Below are 18,917 nucleotides of genomic sequence, written 5' to 3'. Positions count from 1 at the left end.
TAATTAAATAATTAACTAATTTTAAATGCAGCTGAATATTAAATATATTTCCGCCATTAATACTTGAGATTTCAAGATTAAAAATAAATTTAAAAAAATTAAATATTTGATCCTAGTGTTAGATAGCTGCTATCCTAGAGAAGTATGCGTGGTTAACACGCGCCACCTTCGCGCGTAAAGATGGATTCAGTGGGGGGTGAGAGGAGTGTTCCCGGATTCAACAACCACGCATAGATCATCGGAAACAGGGGGTTCTCTATAAATAACCAAAGCCAATTGAATTTCTTCTCCTCGCTTCTTCCGCATCAAGATTTTTCCTCTCTGTTTTCGCTTCAATTTCGTTCTTGTTCTTCGCGATTCGGGTTCTTGTTAACTGCATTTCGCGACCTTTCTTTATCTCTCACAGGTTCTTCCCTCTCTTTCTGTTTCCATTCTTTGACCTTCTTCCCCTTTTCTAGTCGCTTTCTGTTTCTGATGTCCGCCGGCGTAATATCTGCCGCCTAAACCCACCACTTTTGTTGGGCTTTTCACGTGTATCTTGCGCCTAAGAACTTTTTCCCCCTTTTAATCGATTTTTCTGTGGCCTTTTCAAGGTGAAAATTGCTCGACTACTTTTCTTTCCTCTTTTGATGAAATCTCTTTTGTTGTTTATTGGTTTTGAATCTGCATTTTACCAGGACCTGCTTGCATTTCGGTTTCGTTACAATTTTTACCATTAGAGCTCTCTTCCGCAGGTTACTTCCTTGTATTCGTTTCTTAAATTGCTTCGGTTCATCGGGATTTTCACTTCATGACGCAATATTTGTTATTAACCGTACGTTTGGTTTTTAAATGTTTGCGGATTTTCTGGGGTTTTAATCACTTGATACGTCTGTTTTACGTGTTTGAATGGATTATAGGCTTTTAGGTGTGGGAATGAATTCTGGTTTGACTTTGTTAATGGAATTCAAACAGGCTTTTCTGTTTGGGGTTTATGCAATTTCGATTCTCTACGAAATTTCCCTGGAAAATTATTGATTGGTTCTTTCTTAAAATCAGATTTCATGGACACTGTTTCCGATTCGTTTGCGTTTGAGTTTCTTGTTATTAAATTGATGGGACATTTATTACTTCATTGTCGCCAAACTTGATATTTGATATAATAATCGACCTCGATTCTTCACCCTCTTTCAATTGGGTTCATAGATTATGAACTGATTATTGTAGCCACAACTGTAAAAGCCATGTTTATGCATTAATTGCCTAAACCAAGGTCTTGTGTTTAGTGTTTTACTGCGTCTATGGCCTTCGGGAAACTGAATCTTCATTTCTTTGTCCATTTGTTTATTTCTTTGCTTGCTTCTATGTAGCCCCATAATCTTCATTTCTTTTTGTATACTCTTTTTAAGCTCATCAACCAGTGCCTGCTCTGAAACTTCTTCTTTTTATGATGATTTTTCAGATGTTTTGTGCTTGATGAACTGTGAGCTAAGTGGTAGTGACAAGAAAACATTACAAAAGTGTCCATACACTTGAATCAACCTCCAAAACTGGATCAAATGGATCTTAAATCAAACCACAACTCTCCCATCCTCACCGACCCTGCGCCTATCAGCAAGTCTAGGCTGGGCGTACATTCAAATATGTTGCCGTATGCAGCTGCTCCAGGAGTTGGTTTCTCTCCGAATTTGCTTCTAATACCAAGGAAAAAAACTGGTGTTCTTGATGATGTTCGAGCAAGCTGCTGGCTAGATGCTATGAAATCTTCATCTCCTCCTCCTAATAGAATCTCCAAGGACGTTGTCAATGAGCTTCCATCATTTGATCCCGATTTTCTGTACCGCAATTGGATGGTACCTTTTCTTTTATTACACTCTGCATTCTGATGTATGAGGGATTTTATTGAGGACCCTGAATGAGTTGTTTATTTTCAGGTTAAGTATCCATCAGCACTTGGCTCATTCGAACAGATTGTAACTCATGCCAAAGGCAAGAGAATAGTATTGTTTCTGGACTATGATGGGACTCTTTCGCCGATCGTAGATAACCCTGACTGTGCTTTCATGTCTGATGCTGTAAGAATCTGTAATTTCTTGTTTGGAATAACTCCACCTTTGTTGTTAAGTATGACTAACCCAACTCAACCCCTTTGCAAATGTCATAGATGCGTGCAGCGGTAAAAGAGGCTGCAAAATATTTCCCAACTGCTATAATTAGTGGAAGAAGTCGTGACAAGGTACGATGTTTCGTATGTTATGTGAATGTTTTGTAGTGAATTCAGCTAGTTTCTGAGTATCCTTGTTTTTTGTTTTTCAGGTTTTCGAATTTATAGGATTAAGAGAACTGTACTATGCTGGGAGCCATGGAATGGATATTATGGTCTCTGATAGACACTCAACTAACAATCAGGGCAAGGAAGTTATGTTTCAGCCTGCTAGTGAATTCTTACCTTTGATAGACGAGGTGTGTACTCTACTGAGGCTTGCATTGGTAACATATTTCTCCTTTAGTTTAGCATTTGAATGAACAAATTTGTGTTGTTTGGACAGGTTTTCAAATCCCTGATTGAAATCACTAAGGGAATTGCTGGAGCAAAAGTTGAAAACAACAAGTTCTGTGTATCTGTTCATTACAGAAATGTGGATGATAAGGTACCACCTACCACCCCTCTCAGAGAATCACTTTGTAGAAGATTGTGAATCAATTAGGAACATGAATATTGAACTGTTTGATCTCCCCAGAACTGGAATGCTCTTGCGAATTGTGTTTATGACCTTTTGGAAGATTATCCCCGACTGCGCGTTAGTCATGGTCGTAAGGTACTTTGATATCAATCAAATTGTCATTAGATGCTTGTTTTTGCAAAGATTACTTGAATTTTTTTGTATTTTTGTTACATAGGTTTTGGAAGTACGACCTGTGATTAGCTGGGACAAGGGGAAAGCTGTTACATTCTTGCTGGAATCTCTCGGTAAGAACATTAACTCTTATAATACATGAGTTAATTAGTAAGTATGAATCTGTATGCTTGGAAATCTGAAAGTGTACATTGACAGGACTTAACAATTGTGATGAAGTGCTCCCGATTTACGTGGGAGACGACCGCACGGATGAAGATGCATTCAGGGTAAGTTTAGTGTTTATAATGTCTGCTCTGCTCTGCTCTGAGAAGGTGTTCTAAAGGGGAGTTGGAATTACAGGCTTTGAAAGAAAGGAATTGCGGATATGGGATATTAGTGTCATCAGTGGCGAAGGAAAGCAGTGCAGCATACTCTTTGAGAGACCCATCTGAGGTACCAAACTCTTCCATTAAAGCGAACCATTTTAGGCACAAACTGTTTTAAAGTGACTGGAGATCTGACATGGAAACGATTGATGGCAGGTGATGGAGTTTCTGAAGTCACTGGTGACATGGAGGAAGTCAAGTGCTTTATGAACAGAGCAAGTAATGAATATAACATTAATTGATTGATCCATATAATCAAAAGAGTATAGAAAGGAAGAGGTTATTGTTACTATTATTATTATTATTATTATTGTTTTTGGAGCAGATTTACAATTCCTTTTTAGAGTTTTGTAGACGAAATGTTCCATTCTTAATAAAACTATATATCACAGAGAGAGGAATGAAGGAAACAAATGGCTTCTTCCTTTCATTTATTCAATTCAGCAATGCAAAAACGTTGTTGATTCTTTCATTCATTCATTCATTCATACCCTTTTCTTTCATTCCATTTCTGCTATGAACACAACACGAAGAACAAGAAGAAGAAGAATAAGAATTGTTTAATTTATATGAACACTTTATTGGTTCTTGAGGCTGTCAGCAATTCAAATCTTCTTTTCACTTTTCACCGTTACATACAGATTAAATAATGTATCTTTTTGCCTAAACCATCCTCCTTCTTTGCTTATGGATCACTTCTATGCTTCTAATAATATTTTATACGCATATTTGGTTATTCATTATTTTTGGTACATGAATCTATTAAATTCATTTGATTCATTTCTTTTCTTGTATTACTACATGAATAAGATAATTCAGGTATGAGAAAGTGTCATCTCGTGTTCTCCTATAAACAATGGAGATTAACTTTAATTTAAAAACACAATGGAGATTAACTTTAATTTAAAAACACAAGATCGAAAAGAAATGATAATAAACATGTATTACTTTGTTTAAGGTCGAAAGTTGAAATCACCTTAATTCAATATAAACTTATATATAGCCAAACATATTAAATAACAAGATATTCCACAAATAGATGGAAATCTCACTCATTTATTGTTGGATGAATGTAAATAGAAAGACAAGCCAAAATAATATACATAAATATTTAAAAAAAAAAAAATCAAATCAAATTCTCTTCCTTTGGCTTGGTTGTGTAGCGATATTATATTTTTATTCGAAAATTTATTTTTAATATAATGATTTGAAGACAAGAATCGAAATATCAAACCAAACATATAAATGATTTTTTCAATCGTGGTATTAAGAAATAAGAAATATTTTTTTTTTTATGGGAAATCTCACCACCAAGCAAGGAAGAAGGGTTATTTACAAGTTACATGTTTTTTTTAATGAAGAAAAAAAAAAGTGGTTAGAATGAAAACCCACCTCTTCATTTCTTACATTATTATTATTATTATTATTATTATTATTATTTTTGGGTTTGGTGAATGGGTAAAGTCAACTTAGAAATCAAATTAAACCCATTAATACTAACTTTATAAATCTATCTTTTAATTCTTTTTAACCTTTAACCCTTACCTACTATAATTATTTTTATATTTTTCAGCATAATTTTCAAAAAATTTTAAAAAATTTACAAAACAAGTAGCGTAATTCAATAATAATTTGTTTTTTTTAGTATATATATTTATAGAATTTGTGTTGAATGCACTGTAAATGTATTGCCATTAATTGGATACATTTCTTTATGGGATGAAATTTGTAATTCAAATTCCTTATTACAAACCAAAGAAGTTAGGTAAAGAATTTATTAAATATTGGCAACCAAAATTCTTACTCTTTTTCAAGAAGCTCCACTACTATTTTTTTTTATTTTTTTAAATATAACTTATAACCATATCTATTTAATTTTAATACTTAAAAACTTAAATTTTTAATTTTTAATTTTTTTAAAAAAGGGTGTAGCGTGGGGAGGGTTGGAGAGCGTGAACACGGTTCCGTCAAATCCGAAAGTCATCTTCATTATGGAGAAGGAGACGCCGAAATTTGGGGCGTTTCCGGATGCCCAATTCCTTCTTTCTGGGCCCCACTTTCCAGCCCCCTCCCACCGGCGATTCCCGGTTTCCCCCCGCCCTTTTTAACCGACAACCAAGCAACTTCTGTACTTAATTCAAATTAATATTAAAATTATAATTATAATTATCCTCCCACCTTTTTCTTCTACCATTTATTTCATCCTCTCAAATCCCTTGAATTTTAATAATTAAACTTTCGGCAAAAATCACTTTTTTTTTCTTCATTTAATTTTTTGTTCCACTTACTGTTACAAATGTTTTTACAAAAAAAAAAAAAAAACTAAAACATTCTAGAAGCCCATCATCATAAAAAAATTACAAATTTTTTTGCTATAGTCTCACTTTTGGAAGATACCAACTATGGTGGCTTTACCAACTTCAATGGCGGGGCGTTTAAGCTTGGCTAAAACAAAGAGAAGGTACAAAGAATCTTGATCCATGAACCTGGTGCACCAAATGAATGACAAATCGAGCTCAAAATTGTACAACAAAGTGCAGATGAATTTTGACGCGTAATTGAAAAAGAAACATAATTATTACAAAATTTCTTAAAATTGAGAAAACTCGACGGAGAATATTATAAATTATTTTCAGTAATTTTATTTTATTTTGTAAAACAACAAATATGAAAAAGCCACCAATATTAATAATAAATACTTTTAATGAGTTTTGTTGTCACTCTCGGCTGTATATTCCAAATATAAAATAATATAAGAAAAAAAAAAAGCATATTAGTTGGTTTTCTATTTTGTTTTATTCAGAGTAGAAGAATCCATGGTTTAAGAAAATTAATTATAAAATGAAATTGTAAAAATAAGAAGTAACCGGCTCAGGCAGTGGCTGGTCACCTTCCTTAAAAAATGAAGTAATGAAGTGATTTAGGGCAGCGGCTTCCGGTCAGGGTGATTGACCGCGTAACGGTTGCATTTTGATTCCATATATTTTTGTGCAGAAAAGAGGCGAAAGACGAAGAACAGCTTTCCCTCGTTCTTCTCTGATTATGTAAAAATCTTCTCTCATAATCTCTCTAATCTCTTCCATTATTCCATTCTCACTCCTAATCTCCAAATTTCAGCCGCAATGCCTCTGTTTCGCCCTGTTCTTTCACTGTTTTATCTCCTTCCGATCATCTTCCTTCCGTCTTTCTGCTCCGCCGCCGATCCCTACGCCTCTTATGAATTTCGCGTCTCTTACATCACTGCCTCTCCCTTGGGCGTTCCTCAGAAGGTTCTCTTTCTCTCTCTCTCTCTCTCTCTCTCTCTCTCTCTTCTTTTACAACTTTCCATATTCATCCTCTCTGTTTCTTCTTGTGTTTGGTTCTTGAGTTTATGTTACTCCGTCTTCCTATTTCGCTGCATGCCTCTGTATTGAGGAGTTGTTCTAATCATTTTCTGGTGTCTGATTCTGCGGAGTGATTTAGAGCTTGAAGTTCTTATGATTCGTTCTCTATTTTCTTGATCACTATGCGCTGTTGGTTTTTATTTTATTTTCGAGTATTGAATCTTATCTCACCCGGAAAAAATGAATCCCAGTGAATTTTTTATTTTTTATTTTTGTAGCAATATAGTTAATTTCTGTTGAATTTTTTGAATTTTAAATTTTATTTACCGGGTCGCGGGGTTCGAGATATTGAACGAATTTAAAGCAAATCACAGCCCAATAATTTAGGGTTTTTTTTTAATTTCTTTCGTTACTCATTATGCTCTCAGACTAGGCAACTTTAGTTACTCATTTTGGCTTTTTGATTCTCGAGAAAGTTTTATTGACTCTAGAAAGTAGTTTTTTTTTTTTATATATAAAAGACAAATTTAATTTTGTTTCTGAAATTTGATAAATAATAACTAAATGAATTAATTTTTTATAAAACATAAACTGGATCGAAATAGGTATCAAGACCTTAACATCAGTCTCCCATTTGATTATGAATTAAAAAATAATAATACTAAGTAGGATTACAGCTGAAATTCGTTCAAGTTTTTTAGGTGTCGTTTCTTGTTGCAGGTTATAGCTGTTAATGGAAACTTTCCTGGTCCTCCAATCAATGTCACCACTAATTACAATGTTGCTGTAAATGTATGGAATGATCTGGACGAAAATCTTCTAATGACTTGGTTTGTCTACTTGAAAACAAATTCTCAAATGCTGTTTATGTTCATTTTCTTTGAGTTGTTGTAAGCAGAGAGTGGGTGTATAATGGCAGGTCTGGGATTCAAATGCGGCGGAATTCGTGGCAAGATGGTGTTCTTGGCACCAACTGTCCAATTCCTCCAAAGTGGAATTGGACCTACCAGTTTCAAGTGAAGGATCAGATTGGAAGTTTTTTTTACTTCCCATCAATCAATTTTCAGAAAGCATCTGGTGGGTTTGGTCCATTTGTTATTAATAATCGGGACATTATCCCAATTCCTTTTGCACAACCTGAAGGAGATATTTTCATTATGATTGGTGATTGGTTTACACGAGATCACACGGTTAGTTTCTGCATTGTTGTGGTGTTCGTTAATTCTTTTAAACCAGTTAACTCATATTGACTTTTTTGAATTCAGGCACTCAGAGCAGATCTTAGTTCTGGAAAGGAACTTGGTATTCCGGATGGAGTTCTCATCAATGGCAAGGGGCCTTACCAGTACAATGCAACTCTTGTACCGGCCGGTATCCAATATGAAACCATTCGGGTTGATCCTGGTAGGGTTCTCTTCCATGAATGTTACTGTGCTATTCCTTAAGATCACTTTCCTTTCATTTATTATATCTTCAAGCCAACTACAATGGGATATTTCCAAAAAGTATTGTGTTTTTTTATGCAACTTTTGATTGTTCTTCAAAAGACTACGACCCATCATGGTGGTAAATGATGAGATAAAAAAGATTGTCACAATGTAAGTCTACGCTCACCTGAAACCAATTTTGAGAATCATCTTAGTGTTAAATCTCATATTGGTTGGAGAAGAGAACAAAATATTTTTTATAAGGGTGTGGAAACCTCTTCCTAACTGACACATTTTAAAACTGTGAGGCCGACGGCGATACGCAACGAGCCAAAGTGGACAATATCTACTAACGGTGGACTTGGTCTGTTACAAATGGTATCAAAGCCAGTCATCGGACGGTGTGCCAACAAGGACGCTTGGCCCTCAAGGGGTGGACTGTGAGATCCCACTTTGGTTGGAAAGGAGAACAAAACATTCTTTATAAGGGTGTGGAAACCTCTCCCTAGCAGAAGCGTTTTAAATCTGTGAAGCTGACGGCAGTATGCAACGGCCAAAGCAGACAATATCTGCTAGCAATGAGCTTGGGATATTACATAACGAGATTTTAATGCCAGGCAAAATGGGTAACACTTTGATTTGCGGTGTTAAAATCCCATGATAGATGATGCTGAAGGACAGTCTATGCTGCAAATTCCCATTTTCTCTCTTTTTGAATGGTTAGGACTCGTTCACTGAAGTTTATGGTATTCTTTCAGGCAAAACATATCGACTTCGTGTGCACAATGTTGGGATTTCTACCAGTTTGAATTTTAGAATCCAGAGTCATAATATGCTTCTAGCAGAAACAGAGGGACATTATACGGTGATGCAAAATTACACGGACTTTGATATTCATGTTGGGCAGTCCTACTCTTTTTTGGTTACCATGGACCAGAATGCCAGTACAGATTACTACATTGTCGCAAGTGCTAGGTTCGTAAACGAATCACTTTGGCAAAAAGTAACAGGTGTTGCCATCTTACAGTACTCCAATTCCAAAGGACCAGCAACTGGTCCACTCCCAGATCCTCCCAACGATTTTTACGACAAGGAGAGGTCAATGAACCAGGCGAGGAGTGTGAGGTTCGTTCTTATACCATTATCTTTGTTCATATATATTCTTGATATCCAGTGATAATGAACTGGTGATTTCTTATTATGATTGTCAGGCAAAATGTATCTGCTAGTGGCGCCCGTCCTAATCCTCAGGGATCTTTTCACTACGGTCAAATAAATGTGACTCAAACGTATTTGTTGAAGAGTGAACCATTGGTGACGATCAACAAAACAGCTCGGGCAACCTTCAATGGCATCTCCTTTATTCCTCCTAAAACTCCAATCAGGCTTGCTGACCAACATAAAGTTAAGGGAGCATACAAGCTTGATTTTCCTGATATGCCATTGAACAGAACACCTCGGGCAGATATATCTATTATAGATGCAGCATATAAAGGATTTATTGAAGTGATATTTCAGAATAACGATTCTATCATCCACAGTGTTCATTTGGATGGCTATTCGTTCTTTGTGGTTGGGTGAGGTTTTCCCCTCCTTTTTCCACTTGCTTGCCTTCTACTCTATGCATCACTTGCTTTCAAATGTTGATTAATTGCATGTGTATCATTCTTGCAGTATGGGTTATGGTGATTGGTCAGAAGACAAAAGAGGTAGCTACAATAAATGGGATGCCATTACCCGATCCACTTCTCAGGTTTGTTTTTTTTCCAAGTTGTCATGGAAGTATTTGGATGGAACACGCGTGTTGTGATGCTTGTTATTAAAGCAAAGCAAATTGGTTTTTTATTCTCTACCATTGATTTCAAGTTTTTAGTGGAGATTAAGAATACTAGGTTAAAACATAATACAACTGCAACAATCTAATCTATGATCTTACCAACGATGAAGTTCTGCGTTTTCTCATATTCTCTGTGATGAAATGTGTGAGTAAGGCGTGAGGATTTCATTGAAAAAAATAATACCTTCTGATAGTATTGCAGTACTACCACTGGTATCAATTAACATCATTGTTAGCTCTCAGATTCTGATTTGGTATTGATTTAGTAAATATGTTTCGGTTTTCAGGTTTATCCTGGGGCTTGGACTGCGGTTCTTATTTCTCTAGACAACGTTGGAGTATGGAATCTTAGAGCAGAAAATTTGGATCGATGGTACTTAGGTCAAGAAACATACTTGAGAATTGTCAATCCGGAGGAGAATGGGAAGACCGAGATGGCAGCTCCTTCGAACGTTCTATACTGCGGTGCATTGCAGAGTTTGCAGAAGTATGTGACTGAACACAGCAATTCTGTTCTTGTTCCCGTGTCTTTTAGAATAGCACCATATCTAATCTTCCTTTTGTTTTGGTTTCCAGAGAACAGCACCACGGCAATGCCAATTCAATCTTCAAGGGACACTCAAAACTCTTCATCACTCTTCTTATGGCACTCCTAAATGTGGCTTTCCTTCTCAGTTAAAACACCTTTTGGTGAATGGTGAGCATTGTTTTCGTTCCTTCTCATCAAAGTGGTCGATTCTCGGGATCGATCGCCTGCGTGATGTCATTGTTTCGTTTCTGGATTGTCATTTTTATGTAAGCGCATATATACAGTCAGTTAGGTGTGAATGAGTCATTTTCTTAGAGAGATTGTTCTAAATGACATACTTTTCTGCCCCTTCCCCAACATAGCGATTGTAATTTGAATAGTTGTGTAATGCCAGCAAAAATTTGCAGTCATAGCCCTTGAGAATTCCTTCTGACCATCTTTGACATAGCTGATATGTTGATAAAAATTCTGCCTCTTGTGTGTGAAATGATTGCAGCGTTCAGAACTTGTTTCAAAGGGACCATTCATATTTCATTTTTGGTCTGTTTTCAACTTTATCCAAGTTTTGTGAATGTGAAGGTTTGATTTTATCCACTGACAACAGTGGAATGTCTACACAGAGTTTGATCATCTTCGGCCCACTAGAGTGTGTAATAATGACGATTTTCACACAGTTGACTTGTTCATCGAGTTAGAACAAATGTCGCAAAATTTCTACTATTCCGCCACCACAAGAGTGTCACTGATACAATCTCAAATCAACATTTTTTTTATTTTCATTTCATCCGATTAATAATGTAAAATTGTTGGTCGCGATGTTCTTGCTTGCCTCTCAAATAATTTTTCTACTAAAAGTTGAGTTCTTAAGCATTGTTCGACTTTTAAATTTCATTTTTGATGTCGAGATCTCTGTTGGGACAGAGAGAGACCAAGTTGTAAATGAAAAATTAGAGAGCATTAGAAAAGAATATAATTACAGAGTTAATTATGATGCTCTTCATAAACATGTTCGTGCTCATTTGAGAGCCTTTACCATTCCTTGAAGCAACCTAGAACATGACTACATTAAATATTATGATGTAAATTACATAATATATTCTTACCATAATTATAAAAAACCCCAACAAAATTAAAAAAATAAACTCAATACACTAAGTTCCAAATGACAGCCAATTTCATAAAGTAATAAGTAAACATGATTAAATTAGAGATTAAGTGGGAATAAAGAAGAAGGATTATTGAAGAGGATTTAGTTAATGAACACAAAATATTGTTGTTTGTTCTGTTTGAAGTGCTCACAAATGATGAAGGGAAATTGTTGTGTGTGTAAAAATGTCAAACCCTTGTGTCAAAAATGCCTAGGATTCCTTGTGTTGATCATGATATGACATGATTGTGTGTGTTTTTATGTGTTTGTAAGAGAAAGACAATGGCTATAAAGTTTGTCCCCTCAATCATATATCCATTGGCTCAAAGGGTTATCCCAAGAAGCTGCCTTTGTCTTTGCCTTACAAGCCTTTCAAATTCTTCATTTTGCTTCGTCTTCTTGGTTGGTTTCGGTCATGGCCAGCCTCTCTCCTTCCCTTCTCTTCTTCGTTGGTTGTTTTTTGTGAAGGGATTGAAGGTGGTATTATTATGAACACTTGTAAGCAATGTGAGATTATATGTTTGTTGTGCGTAGGTGCTTCTTCTATGATTTAGTGGTTGGTGGTGTATATGATGCACATATGGAATGGCCTCACCATGCACACCATTGCTTCTTTAATAACATTAACACTGTTTATATCCACCCTACCATAATTGCTTACAACTTAAGGGAACCCCCAAGTTGTTCACTTCACTGCAAAGCCTCCATCAATGCTTTATTATTCTTGCCTTCTTTGTGTATACCACAGGTACCCTCTTCCACTTTTGGTTTGTAACATGTCTTATCCATCATCATTGGTAGATATTATCTTATTTAGACGTTTCCTTTGTGAGATCTCACCATCCACCTCCTTAGGGGCCAACGTTCTCTCTCTCCAACCAATGTGAGATCTCACAATCCTATCTGGTTGGCACACCATCTAATGTTTGACTCTAATACCATTCGTAACAACCCAAGTCCACGAGTAGATATATTTTCTTTTTTGGGTTTTTCCCGGAAGGACTTTCCCTCGATGTTTTAAAACGCGTTTACTAGAAAAGTTTCTACACCCTTATAACGAATGCTTCGTTCTCCTCTCTAATCGACGTGGCTCTCATATGGTCTCTTTCTTTTTCTTCTCCTTTCTATGCTTTAAGTTGGCTTTGAAAGATTTAGGGTTTTCAAGGCAATGTTTCATAGCATCTTTGTCTTGTTTTTAGAACCTACAACTTATAACTATCAACATATATTATTCATTATTTCTATGTTTGTAAATTTCAACATTTTCCCATCTTCTCTTTTGTTATGATTTCTTTTTCTTTTTATTTGAAGTATTACGATGTTTTAGCATCCTCTATTGTTTTGTCTTTAGAGTCTTCAAACCAACCAGTTTGGGTACTCGACTAATCTTACGAGACAATATGTCTAACACTGCAATATTTTGATGCTAAATAATGTTGTTTGGTCACTTCGAGTTAGTATACTAAAGAAATAATTATTCACATTTGTATGGCTTAGAGATTTTGAAAGGAATACATAAATTTAGATTTTTTTTGTGACTTTTGAACATGTTTAATTGATCCAAAATCAAATTTTTTTTTGTATGATAAAAAAAACCCATGTAATAACTAAAGTATAATATCAAACATTAAATCGACTTAAAACGATTCTCGAACATGACCTTAATCATTTTCACTCTAACTAGATTGAAATTCCATTAAAAAAAAAAAAGATTTATAAAATTATTGAATAAATTTTGATGGTGAAACAACATGATCATCTTTATCTTCATGTTCCATTGTAGCAGCTTAAGCTCACAATATTGTCCGTTTTGGCCCGTTATATATTGCCGTCAGCCTCATTTTAAAACGTGTCTATTAGAGAGAGGTTTCTACACCCTTATAAAGAATGTTTCATTTTCCTCTTCAATCGATGTAGGATCTCGCAATCCACCCCCCTTAAGGGCCTAGCGTTCTCGCTGGCACATCACCCCGTGTCTGGCTATGACACCATTTATAACGGTCCAAGCTCACCACTAGCAAACATTGTCCATTTTAGCTTGTTACATATCGTCATCAACCTCACAATTTTAAAATGCGTCTGTTAGTGAGAGGTTTCTACACTCTTATAAGGAATGTTTTGTTACCCTTCTCAACTGAGGTGAAACCTCACGCACGAATCATCATTAATATCCAAAGGAATTATAAAATGAGACAAAAGTAGCAGAGTGATGTTTTTTTTTTCAGAATAGAAATCGTGCTCTAAATAAAACCACAAAACCAAGTGTAATTAAATCAGAATATGACATGAAAAGTTACATATATATATATATATATATATATTGTATATAATATGAATTGTATGATAACAAGTCTTCAATATGTACAGAAATCATGATAAAAATGACTTCAATATGAACTCTAACAACATTCTGTTAATTATTATATAATATGAAGAAGAGCATTTCACTTCCACAGCTCAATCTGACAACTCGAAGAGGATGTCGGAGGAGCATTTTCTGGAACCATAGGTTGTTGCTTTGAAGCATTCTCTTGGCTGAGCTGAGAAGCAACATATTTATCAAACACACGCCAATCTGTGAGCTGATTCATTGTCTGTTCATTGTTGTTGCTGTTGCTGTCATCCTCAAACAAAAACAACAAGTTTTGGTCGGAAAGCTGCTGTTGTTGTTGGTGTTGGATGTTTTGCTGTTTTGCAGCCGTTGGTTGGAAGTTGGAGGCTTGTAAGTTGATGTCTAGGGCAAAGGTGTTGGCCAACTTTTGGCTCTCCAAAGTGGGTAAGTGAAGGAAATGGGTTTGGGGTTGACCTAATTGGTAAGGGAAATCCTCCTCCTTCTTGCATGGGAAGTTGGAAAGATGGTGTGGGAAATGGGTGTGTGAGCTTTGATTTGGAGAGTCTAGGTCGGGCATGAACGACACCGGTTCGTCGTACCAACATGGTGATTCGTGCTCGTTCATTCTCCTTACTGTTGCTATTCTCTTCTTAAACACCCTACATACCACCCATCCTTCTTCCTGCATTCGAAAATCACGTTTAAAACGGTAAAATCAAACATCAATTTGATTTTGAATGATTAAAGACATGTTCAGGAGTAGTTCTGATCCCGACTCTTAAAATCACTTCCAAACATATCGTTCTTCCTGTGAAATAGTTAAAATCATTTTTCTTACGTTTAAAAGTGTAAAATCAAACATTAAATTAATTTTGAATGATTAAATACATGTTCGAGAGTAGTTTTGATCTCGACTCTTAAAATCACTTCCGAACATATCATTTTTCCCGTAAAATAGTTAAAATCATTTTTCTTACGTTTTAAAAGTGTAAAATCAAACATCAAATTGATTTTGCATGACTAAAGACATGTTGGGGAGTAGTTCTGATCCCGACTCTTAAAATCACTTCCAAGCATGTCATTCTTTGTGTAAAATAGTTAAAATTAATTTTCTTACGTTTAAAAGTGTAAAATCAAATATCAAATTGATTTTGAATGACTAAAGACATGTTTGGGAGTAGTTCTGATCCCGACTCTTAAAATCACTTCTAAACATGTCACTCTTCGAATGTAACAACTTACTTGTGGAGTGCCATTTTCATCTGTCTCGAGCCGGTACTCATGCATGATCCAATCGGACTTTTGGCCATTAGGAGCTCGACCTTTGTAAAAGACCAAGGTCTTTCTCATACCAACCAAGTCATGTTTAGAGTAGATAGCCTTGTCTCTGCCAGTTGCTTTCCAAAATCCAGCTGCAGTTGCTCTATTTGTTCGAGTTCCTGTCGGATACTTCTTGTCCTTGTGGCTGAAAAAGTACCATTCATTTTGATCCTCTGTCCCCAAACTACATATCTCTGTTCATCATCAAGTTTACAAGCTAATTGAGGTTAGCAATGGCAACTCATACATAATTAATGTAATTCTAAGCTACAAATTTATAATACCTTTGAGATCCCATGGTTCAATTTTGTAAAGGTCTACGTCCTTAATGACATCCAAGTCGATCCGTCTTGAACAAATCTTCTTCCTAAGGTAGTAATCCACAAGTTCTTCGTCGGTCGGGTGGAACCGAAAACCAGGAGGAACATGCAAGAACGTGTTCATCCTTGTATGACGTTACTCCTGAAATTTTCATCTTTCACAAAGTCAAAATTAGTCTAACAAACTTCCAAATCGGTATAGTTACCATTATGCTTTAGTTTCTGTTCATTGTTAACCTAAAACTAAAATAAGCATAACTCAATTGTAATTAACATTAACTTATCTGACCAGGTCAGTAGTTCAAATTATGTTTTTTTTTATCAAATCGATGATGACACAACCTAGGAAAAACTAACATGGATCATAGGAGTGTTAACAAATGGTTTATGTATAATTCACAATTATCAACAACTTTATATTATAATTTAAGCTAGGGTTTTGTGAATTATGAGGATAAGTAACAACGTTAATACTCGAATGATCTACAAGAAGAAAGCATTTTAAACGAATAGAAAACGAAACATTAATTAATCACGCATCAAAGTATGATCAAGTAACTAAATTGAATAATTGAAGTAATTTTCATGGTAGAAATCATAGCCTACATTTTGGTTAATATACATCTTTAATTTCATTAGGACAAGAGAATGTATGATCCACACACACACATAGGCTCAGTTATCATTAAAGTAAACTGTAATCATGAAAATTTTCTATCTTGATTTTTGTTGGGTGCCAATCAATGATCCAAAAAAAAAAAAGAAAAAGAAAAAACGTTTCTAGGAATCTTCTCTTACATTTCAACGACATAAAAAAGAAAACTTTATGAGATGTAACAAAATTCAACTCTAAATTGATTTTGTTGTGTGTTAGAAAGTGAATCACGAAGATCTTAACACAAAAAAGGTTGAAAATTAATAATACCCAGAAGAGAAAAATGTCATTTAAGATAGAGAGAGAGCTGACCCAGGAGGTAGAGTTGAATACAACCCTAGCTTGTCTTGTTTCTGCAATGGTTGGCAAAGAACCTTAACAAACAGTTGATCTGAGGTGGTTGGTTGGTCGGTCGGTCGGTTGGTCGGTCGGTCGGATCAGATCTGGGTTGGAGTGGAAGAAGGGAGAAGAGGTAGGGTTGTTTATATATACAAGGTTCTTCAACAAACCCAGAAGAAACCCTGAAAGGGAGTGGCTTCAGCTGAATTGGTGGCCAAGCCTGCTGAGCGAGAGAGACACACAGACACACAGACACACACAAATGAATGAATGGATGGATGCTTTTAATGGAGTTTATAGAGAGAGAGAAGGACAATGGAAGCTGGTGTGGGAAGTCAGGAGATATCTTCACGGCACAGACCCAATATGCATTCTTTATAACCCCTTTTCCATTACTACACAACCTCTTCTTTTTTTTCTTTGGTTGTGACGTAATGGAACAGCCACCTCGATAATTATTAAATGTGACCGTCCTCGTTTTACATGGACACAAATTGACTCTGACCGGTAGATATTGTCTCTTTTTATTTTCCTTCAATATTTTGAAATAAAGGTTTCCACACTCTTATAAAAAATGTTTCGTTTCTCTGCCCATTGATGTTGGATCTCACAATTTACACCCCTTGAGTGCTTAACGTTCTTGGTGGCACACTCTTAACTTGATATATTACTATATTATTCTACGTCACTAGCTCTCAATTTTCATACAAAAATTTAAACAGCGCATGCGAAAGGTCAATCATAATATTGCAACGGTAAAAAGAAACTAGGTTTGTTTGAAAGTTTCTATGCAAAATTGACTCGAAAACTATGGATGTCCCCTGTACTCTACGTATGCGAGTTCCTTAACCGAATTTAGATCAAGTTATTAGAGGTTCGAATATGGAATGGTGGCCCCACAAATGGGTCAAATAATGTTCGTATTCTAGTCCCTACCATTTTTGTTTTAAAACATGAGTCTGAAGTGCAATGAAACAGAGATGGTGTGATGATGATGGCGGTGGTGAGGGAGAGATCAGAGGCTGATTGCCATCTGCTGCTCTGTTCCTAAGAAATTTCATTGGCTTTGAGGATCAATGGATTAAAAAGATCATAGGTTTACAAGTAAGCTCGCGACAACTCATGTCAATATGAAGTGACCTAGAAGAACCAGAGCCGACTGGGTGAGATGGCAAGGCGATTGTGGAAAGTGGGACCCAGGAGGAGAAAATAAAATGATGAGTATACGTGGCGGCACTGGGTCCGGCGTGGGCTAGCCATTATCATTGACCTTGCAACTTGCTGGGTTCTCTGTCGTTCCGGCTGGCGGGGTCCGCCACATGGCCTCTTCTTGTGGGACCCATTACCTTCTGTTGTCTCATTCTGACTGGGTCCCTTCCCCCGAGGCGAGACTCGTGTCCCCACCTTTTTAATCAGCACCTTAACACGTGGAATTTCCTTTTTCACCCTTTTTCGAAGAAACATAATTTAAGCTAACAAACCTTCCTTTTCTTCAATTAAAAAATAAATAACAAATTTATTTAAAACTCTATTTTTGGAAGAAGTATTTAATAAGTTTAATAATTTTTAAAATTTTAAATTGAAGAAAATTAAAGGGAAAATAAGAGGGATCGTAGGAAATGAAAAATAAAATATAAACTCGGAAAAGTTAGAAAAATATTTAAATAAAAAGAAGAATTGATTTGAATGAATTAATTATCATATCTTACTTATGAACAAATAATAAAGAAAATGTGGGAATGATTAAAAATAAATAAATAAATAAAAAAGAGGGAAAGTACAAAACGGACTTTTGGGTAGCGTGGGGTAGCGATCCAATGAAGGCGGTCCCAGGGTACAAATGATGAGATCAGGGGTATGAGCATCATGAGTTTCCGTGCCCGACATTTCGGGCAGGGCTTTCTTCTCTGAGGTGGCATCTTCTGGATGGCAACCAATAGGAATCCATCTTCTCTTGGACCCACCATGACATCATCATTTTCTACCATTTTCATTTTTATTTTTCTTTTTAACAATATATCCCTAACTTCTTTACTTTTTCGTATTATTTATAAAATATGATGTTATTAATTAAATTAAACTTTATAACAAAATGAAATGTGTTGACTTTTGAGGTAATTAATGAGATTGACAATTAAGTTAATCCAAGCTTAATATATAGTTTTGGTGACATTTAATGAAATGAGATTTGTCACCTAAAGTTAAAATAATGACATAAATAGGAGGATGTATGATTATATTTTGGTTTATGGGTCGTCTTCAAAATCATTATAACTGCGATTGTATGAATCATAATCCCGAAATAAATAAAGCTTAAAAAAGTGCTAATATCCTAAATCATTACAAAATTACATAATTAATCTTACATATTATGGGTTAAGCTTCTTTAGTTTATGACGTCATTAATTCTATTAATTACGTTGGTATTCCAAATAATGACAATAATATATGTTCATAAATGAGGCCAGGCCCAATTGGTTATG

At 35.6% G+C, this 18,917-nt stretch overlaps 3 protein-coding genes across 6 annotated transcripts; 2 read left to right on the top strand and 1 right to left on the bottom strand.

Moving 5' to 3' along the window:
- Positions 1-270: 270 nt before the first annotated feature.
- On the top strand, positions 271-3,677 carry LOC111430866 (trehalose-phosphate phosphatase A-like). Of its 4 annotated transcripts, none has more exons than XM_023067324.1 (11): positions 271-406; positions 1,442-1,832; positions 1,914-2,054; positions 2,144-2,215; positions 2,296-2,442; positions 2,529-2,630; positions 2,721-2,798; positions 2,881-2,950; positions 3,036-3,106; positions 3,180-3,272; positions 3,362-3,677. In XM_023067324.1, exons 2-11 carry the CDS (start codon positions 1,539-1,541, stop codon positions 3,413-3,415), a joined length of 1,122 nt encoding a protein of 373 aa, XP_022923092.1. In that variant the 5' UTR covers positions 271-406; positions 1,442-1,538; the 3' UTR covers positions 3,416-3,677. The 4 variants fall into 4 exon arrangements, with proteins under 4 accessions (XP_022923092.1, XP_022923093.1, XP_022923094.1 ...); XM_023067325.1 differs by having other exon boundaries at positions 278-593; XM_023067326.1 differs by lacking the exon at positions 271-406 and adding an exon at positions 712-734.
- A 2,470-nt stretch (positions 3,678-6,147) lies between these two features.
- Positions 6,148-10,744, top strand: LOC111430865 (monocopper oxidase-like protein SKS1). Its single transcript, XM_023067323.1, has 9 exons — positions 6,148-6,474; positions 7,249-7,358; positions 7,448-7,718; positions 7,794-7,932; positions 8,714-9,080; positions 9,167-9,532; positions 9,630-9,708; positions 10,080-10,279; positions 10,369-10,744. Exons 1-9 carry the CDS (start codon positions 6,328-6,330, stop codon positions 10,469-10,471), a joined length of 1,782 nt encoding a protein of 593 aa, XP_022923091.1. The 5' UTR covers positions 6,148-6,327; the 3' UTR covers positions 10,472-10,744.
- A 3,079-nt stretch (positions 10,745-13,823) lies between these two features.
- LOC111430867 (NAC domain-containing protein 7) lies at positions 13,824-16,752 on the bottom strand. Its single transcript, XM_023067328.1, has 4 exons — positions 16,408-16,752; positions 15,405-15,582; positions 15,043-15,314; positions 13,824-14,482 (listed from the first exon to the last, which is right to left on the bottom strand). The coding sequence occupies exons 2-4, from the start codon at positions 15,562-15,564 to the stop codon at positions 13,913-13,915; spliced, it is 1,002 nt and encodes a 333-aa protein (XP_022923096.1). The 5' UTR covers positions 15,565-15,582; positions 16,408-16,752; the 3' UTR covers positions 13,824-13,912.
- Between the last annotated feature and the right edge of the window lie 2,165 nt (positions 16,753-18,917).

The sequence above is a fragment of the Cucurbita moschata genome, unplaced genomic scaffold (assembly GCF_002738365.1).
Source record: "Cucurbita moschata cultivar Rifu unplaced genomic scaffold, Cmos_1.0 Cmo_Scf00034, whole genome shotgun sequence".
In the NCBI taxonomy this organism is placed as follows: domain Eukaryota; kingdom Viridiplantae; phylum Streptophyta; class Magnoliopsida; order Cucurbitales; family Cucurbitaceae; genus Cucurbita; species Cucurbita moschata.
Note: the sequence above shows the minus strand (reverse complement) of the source record. Positions and strands in the feature narration are given on the sequence as shown.

Excerpts from the sequence above, each read along its gene's own strand:
- LOC111430865 (XM_023067323.1), top strand. The coding sequence starts at position 6,328 with ATGCCTCTGTTTCGCCCTGTTCTTTCACTGTTTTATCTCCTTCCGATC. Across the intron at positions 7,359-7,447 it reads GAAAATCTTCTAATGACTTG|GTCTGGGATTCAAATGCGGC; the intron begins GTTTGTCTACTT and ends GTATAATGGCAG. Across the intron at positions 7,719-7,793 it reads GGTTTACACGAGATCACACG|GCACTCAGAGCAGATCTTAG; the intron begins GTTAGTTTCTGC and ends TTTTGAATTCAG.
- LOC111430867 (XM_023067328.1), bottom strand. The coding sequence starts at position 15,564 with ATGAACACGTTCTTGCATGTTCCTCCTGGTTTTCGGTTCCACCCGACC. Across the intron at positions 15,315-15,404 it reads TGAACCATGGGATCTCAAAG|AGATATGTAGTTTGGGGACA; the intron begins GTATTATAAATT and ends GATGATGAACAG. Across the intron at positions 14,483-15,042 it reads ATGAAAATGGCACTCCACAA|GAAGAAGGATGGGTGGTATG; the intron begins GTAAGTTGTTAC and ends TTTCGAATGCAG.
- LOC111430866 (XM_023067324.1), top strand. The coding sequence starts at position 1,539 with ATGGATCTTAAATCAAACCACAACTCTCCCATCCTCACCGACCCTGCG. Across the intron at positions 2,951-3,035 it reads ATTCTTGCTGGAATCTCTCG|GACTTAACAATTGTGATGAA; the intron begins GTAAGAACATTA and ends GTACATTGACAG. Across the intron at positions 3,107-3,179 it reads CGGATGAAGATGCATTCAGG|GCTTTGAAAGAAAGGAATTG; the intron begins GTAAGTTTAGTG and ends TTGGAATTACAG.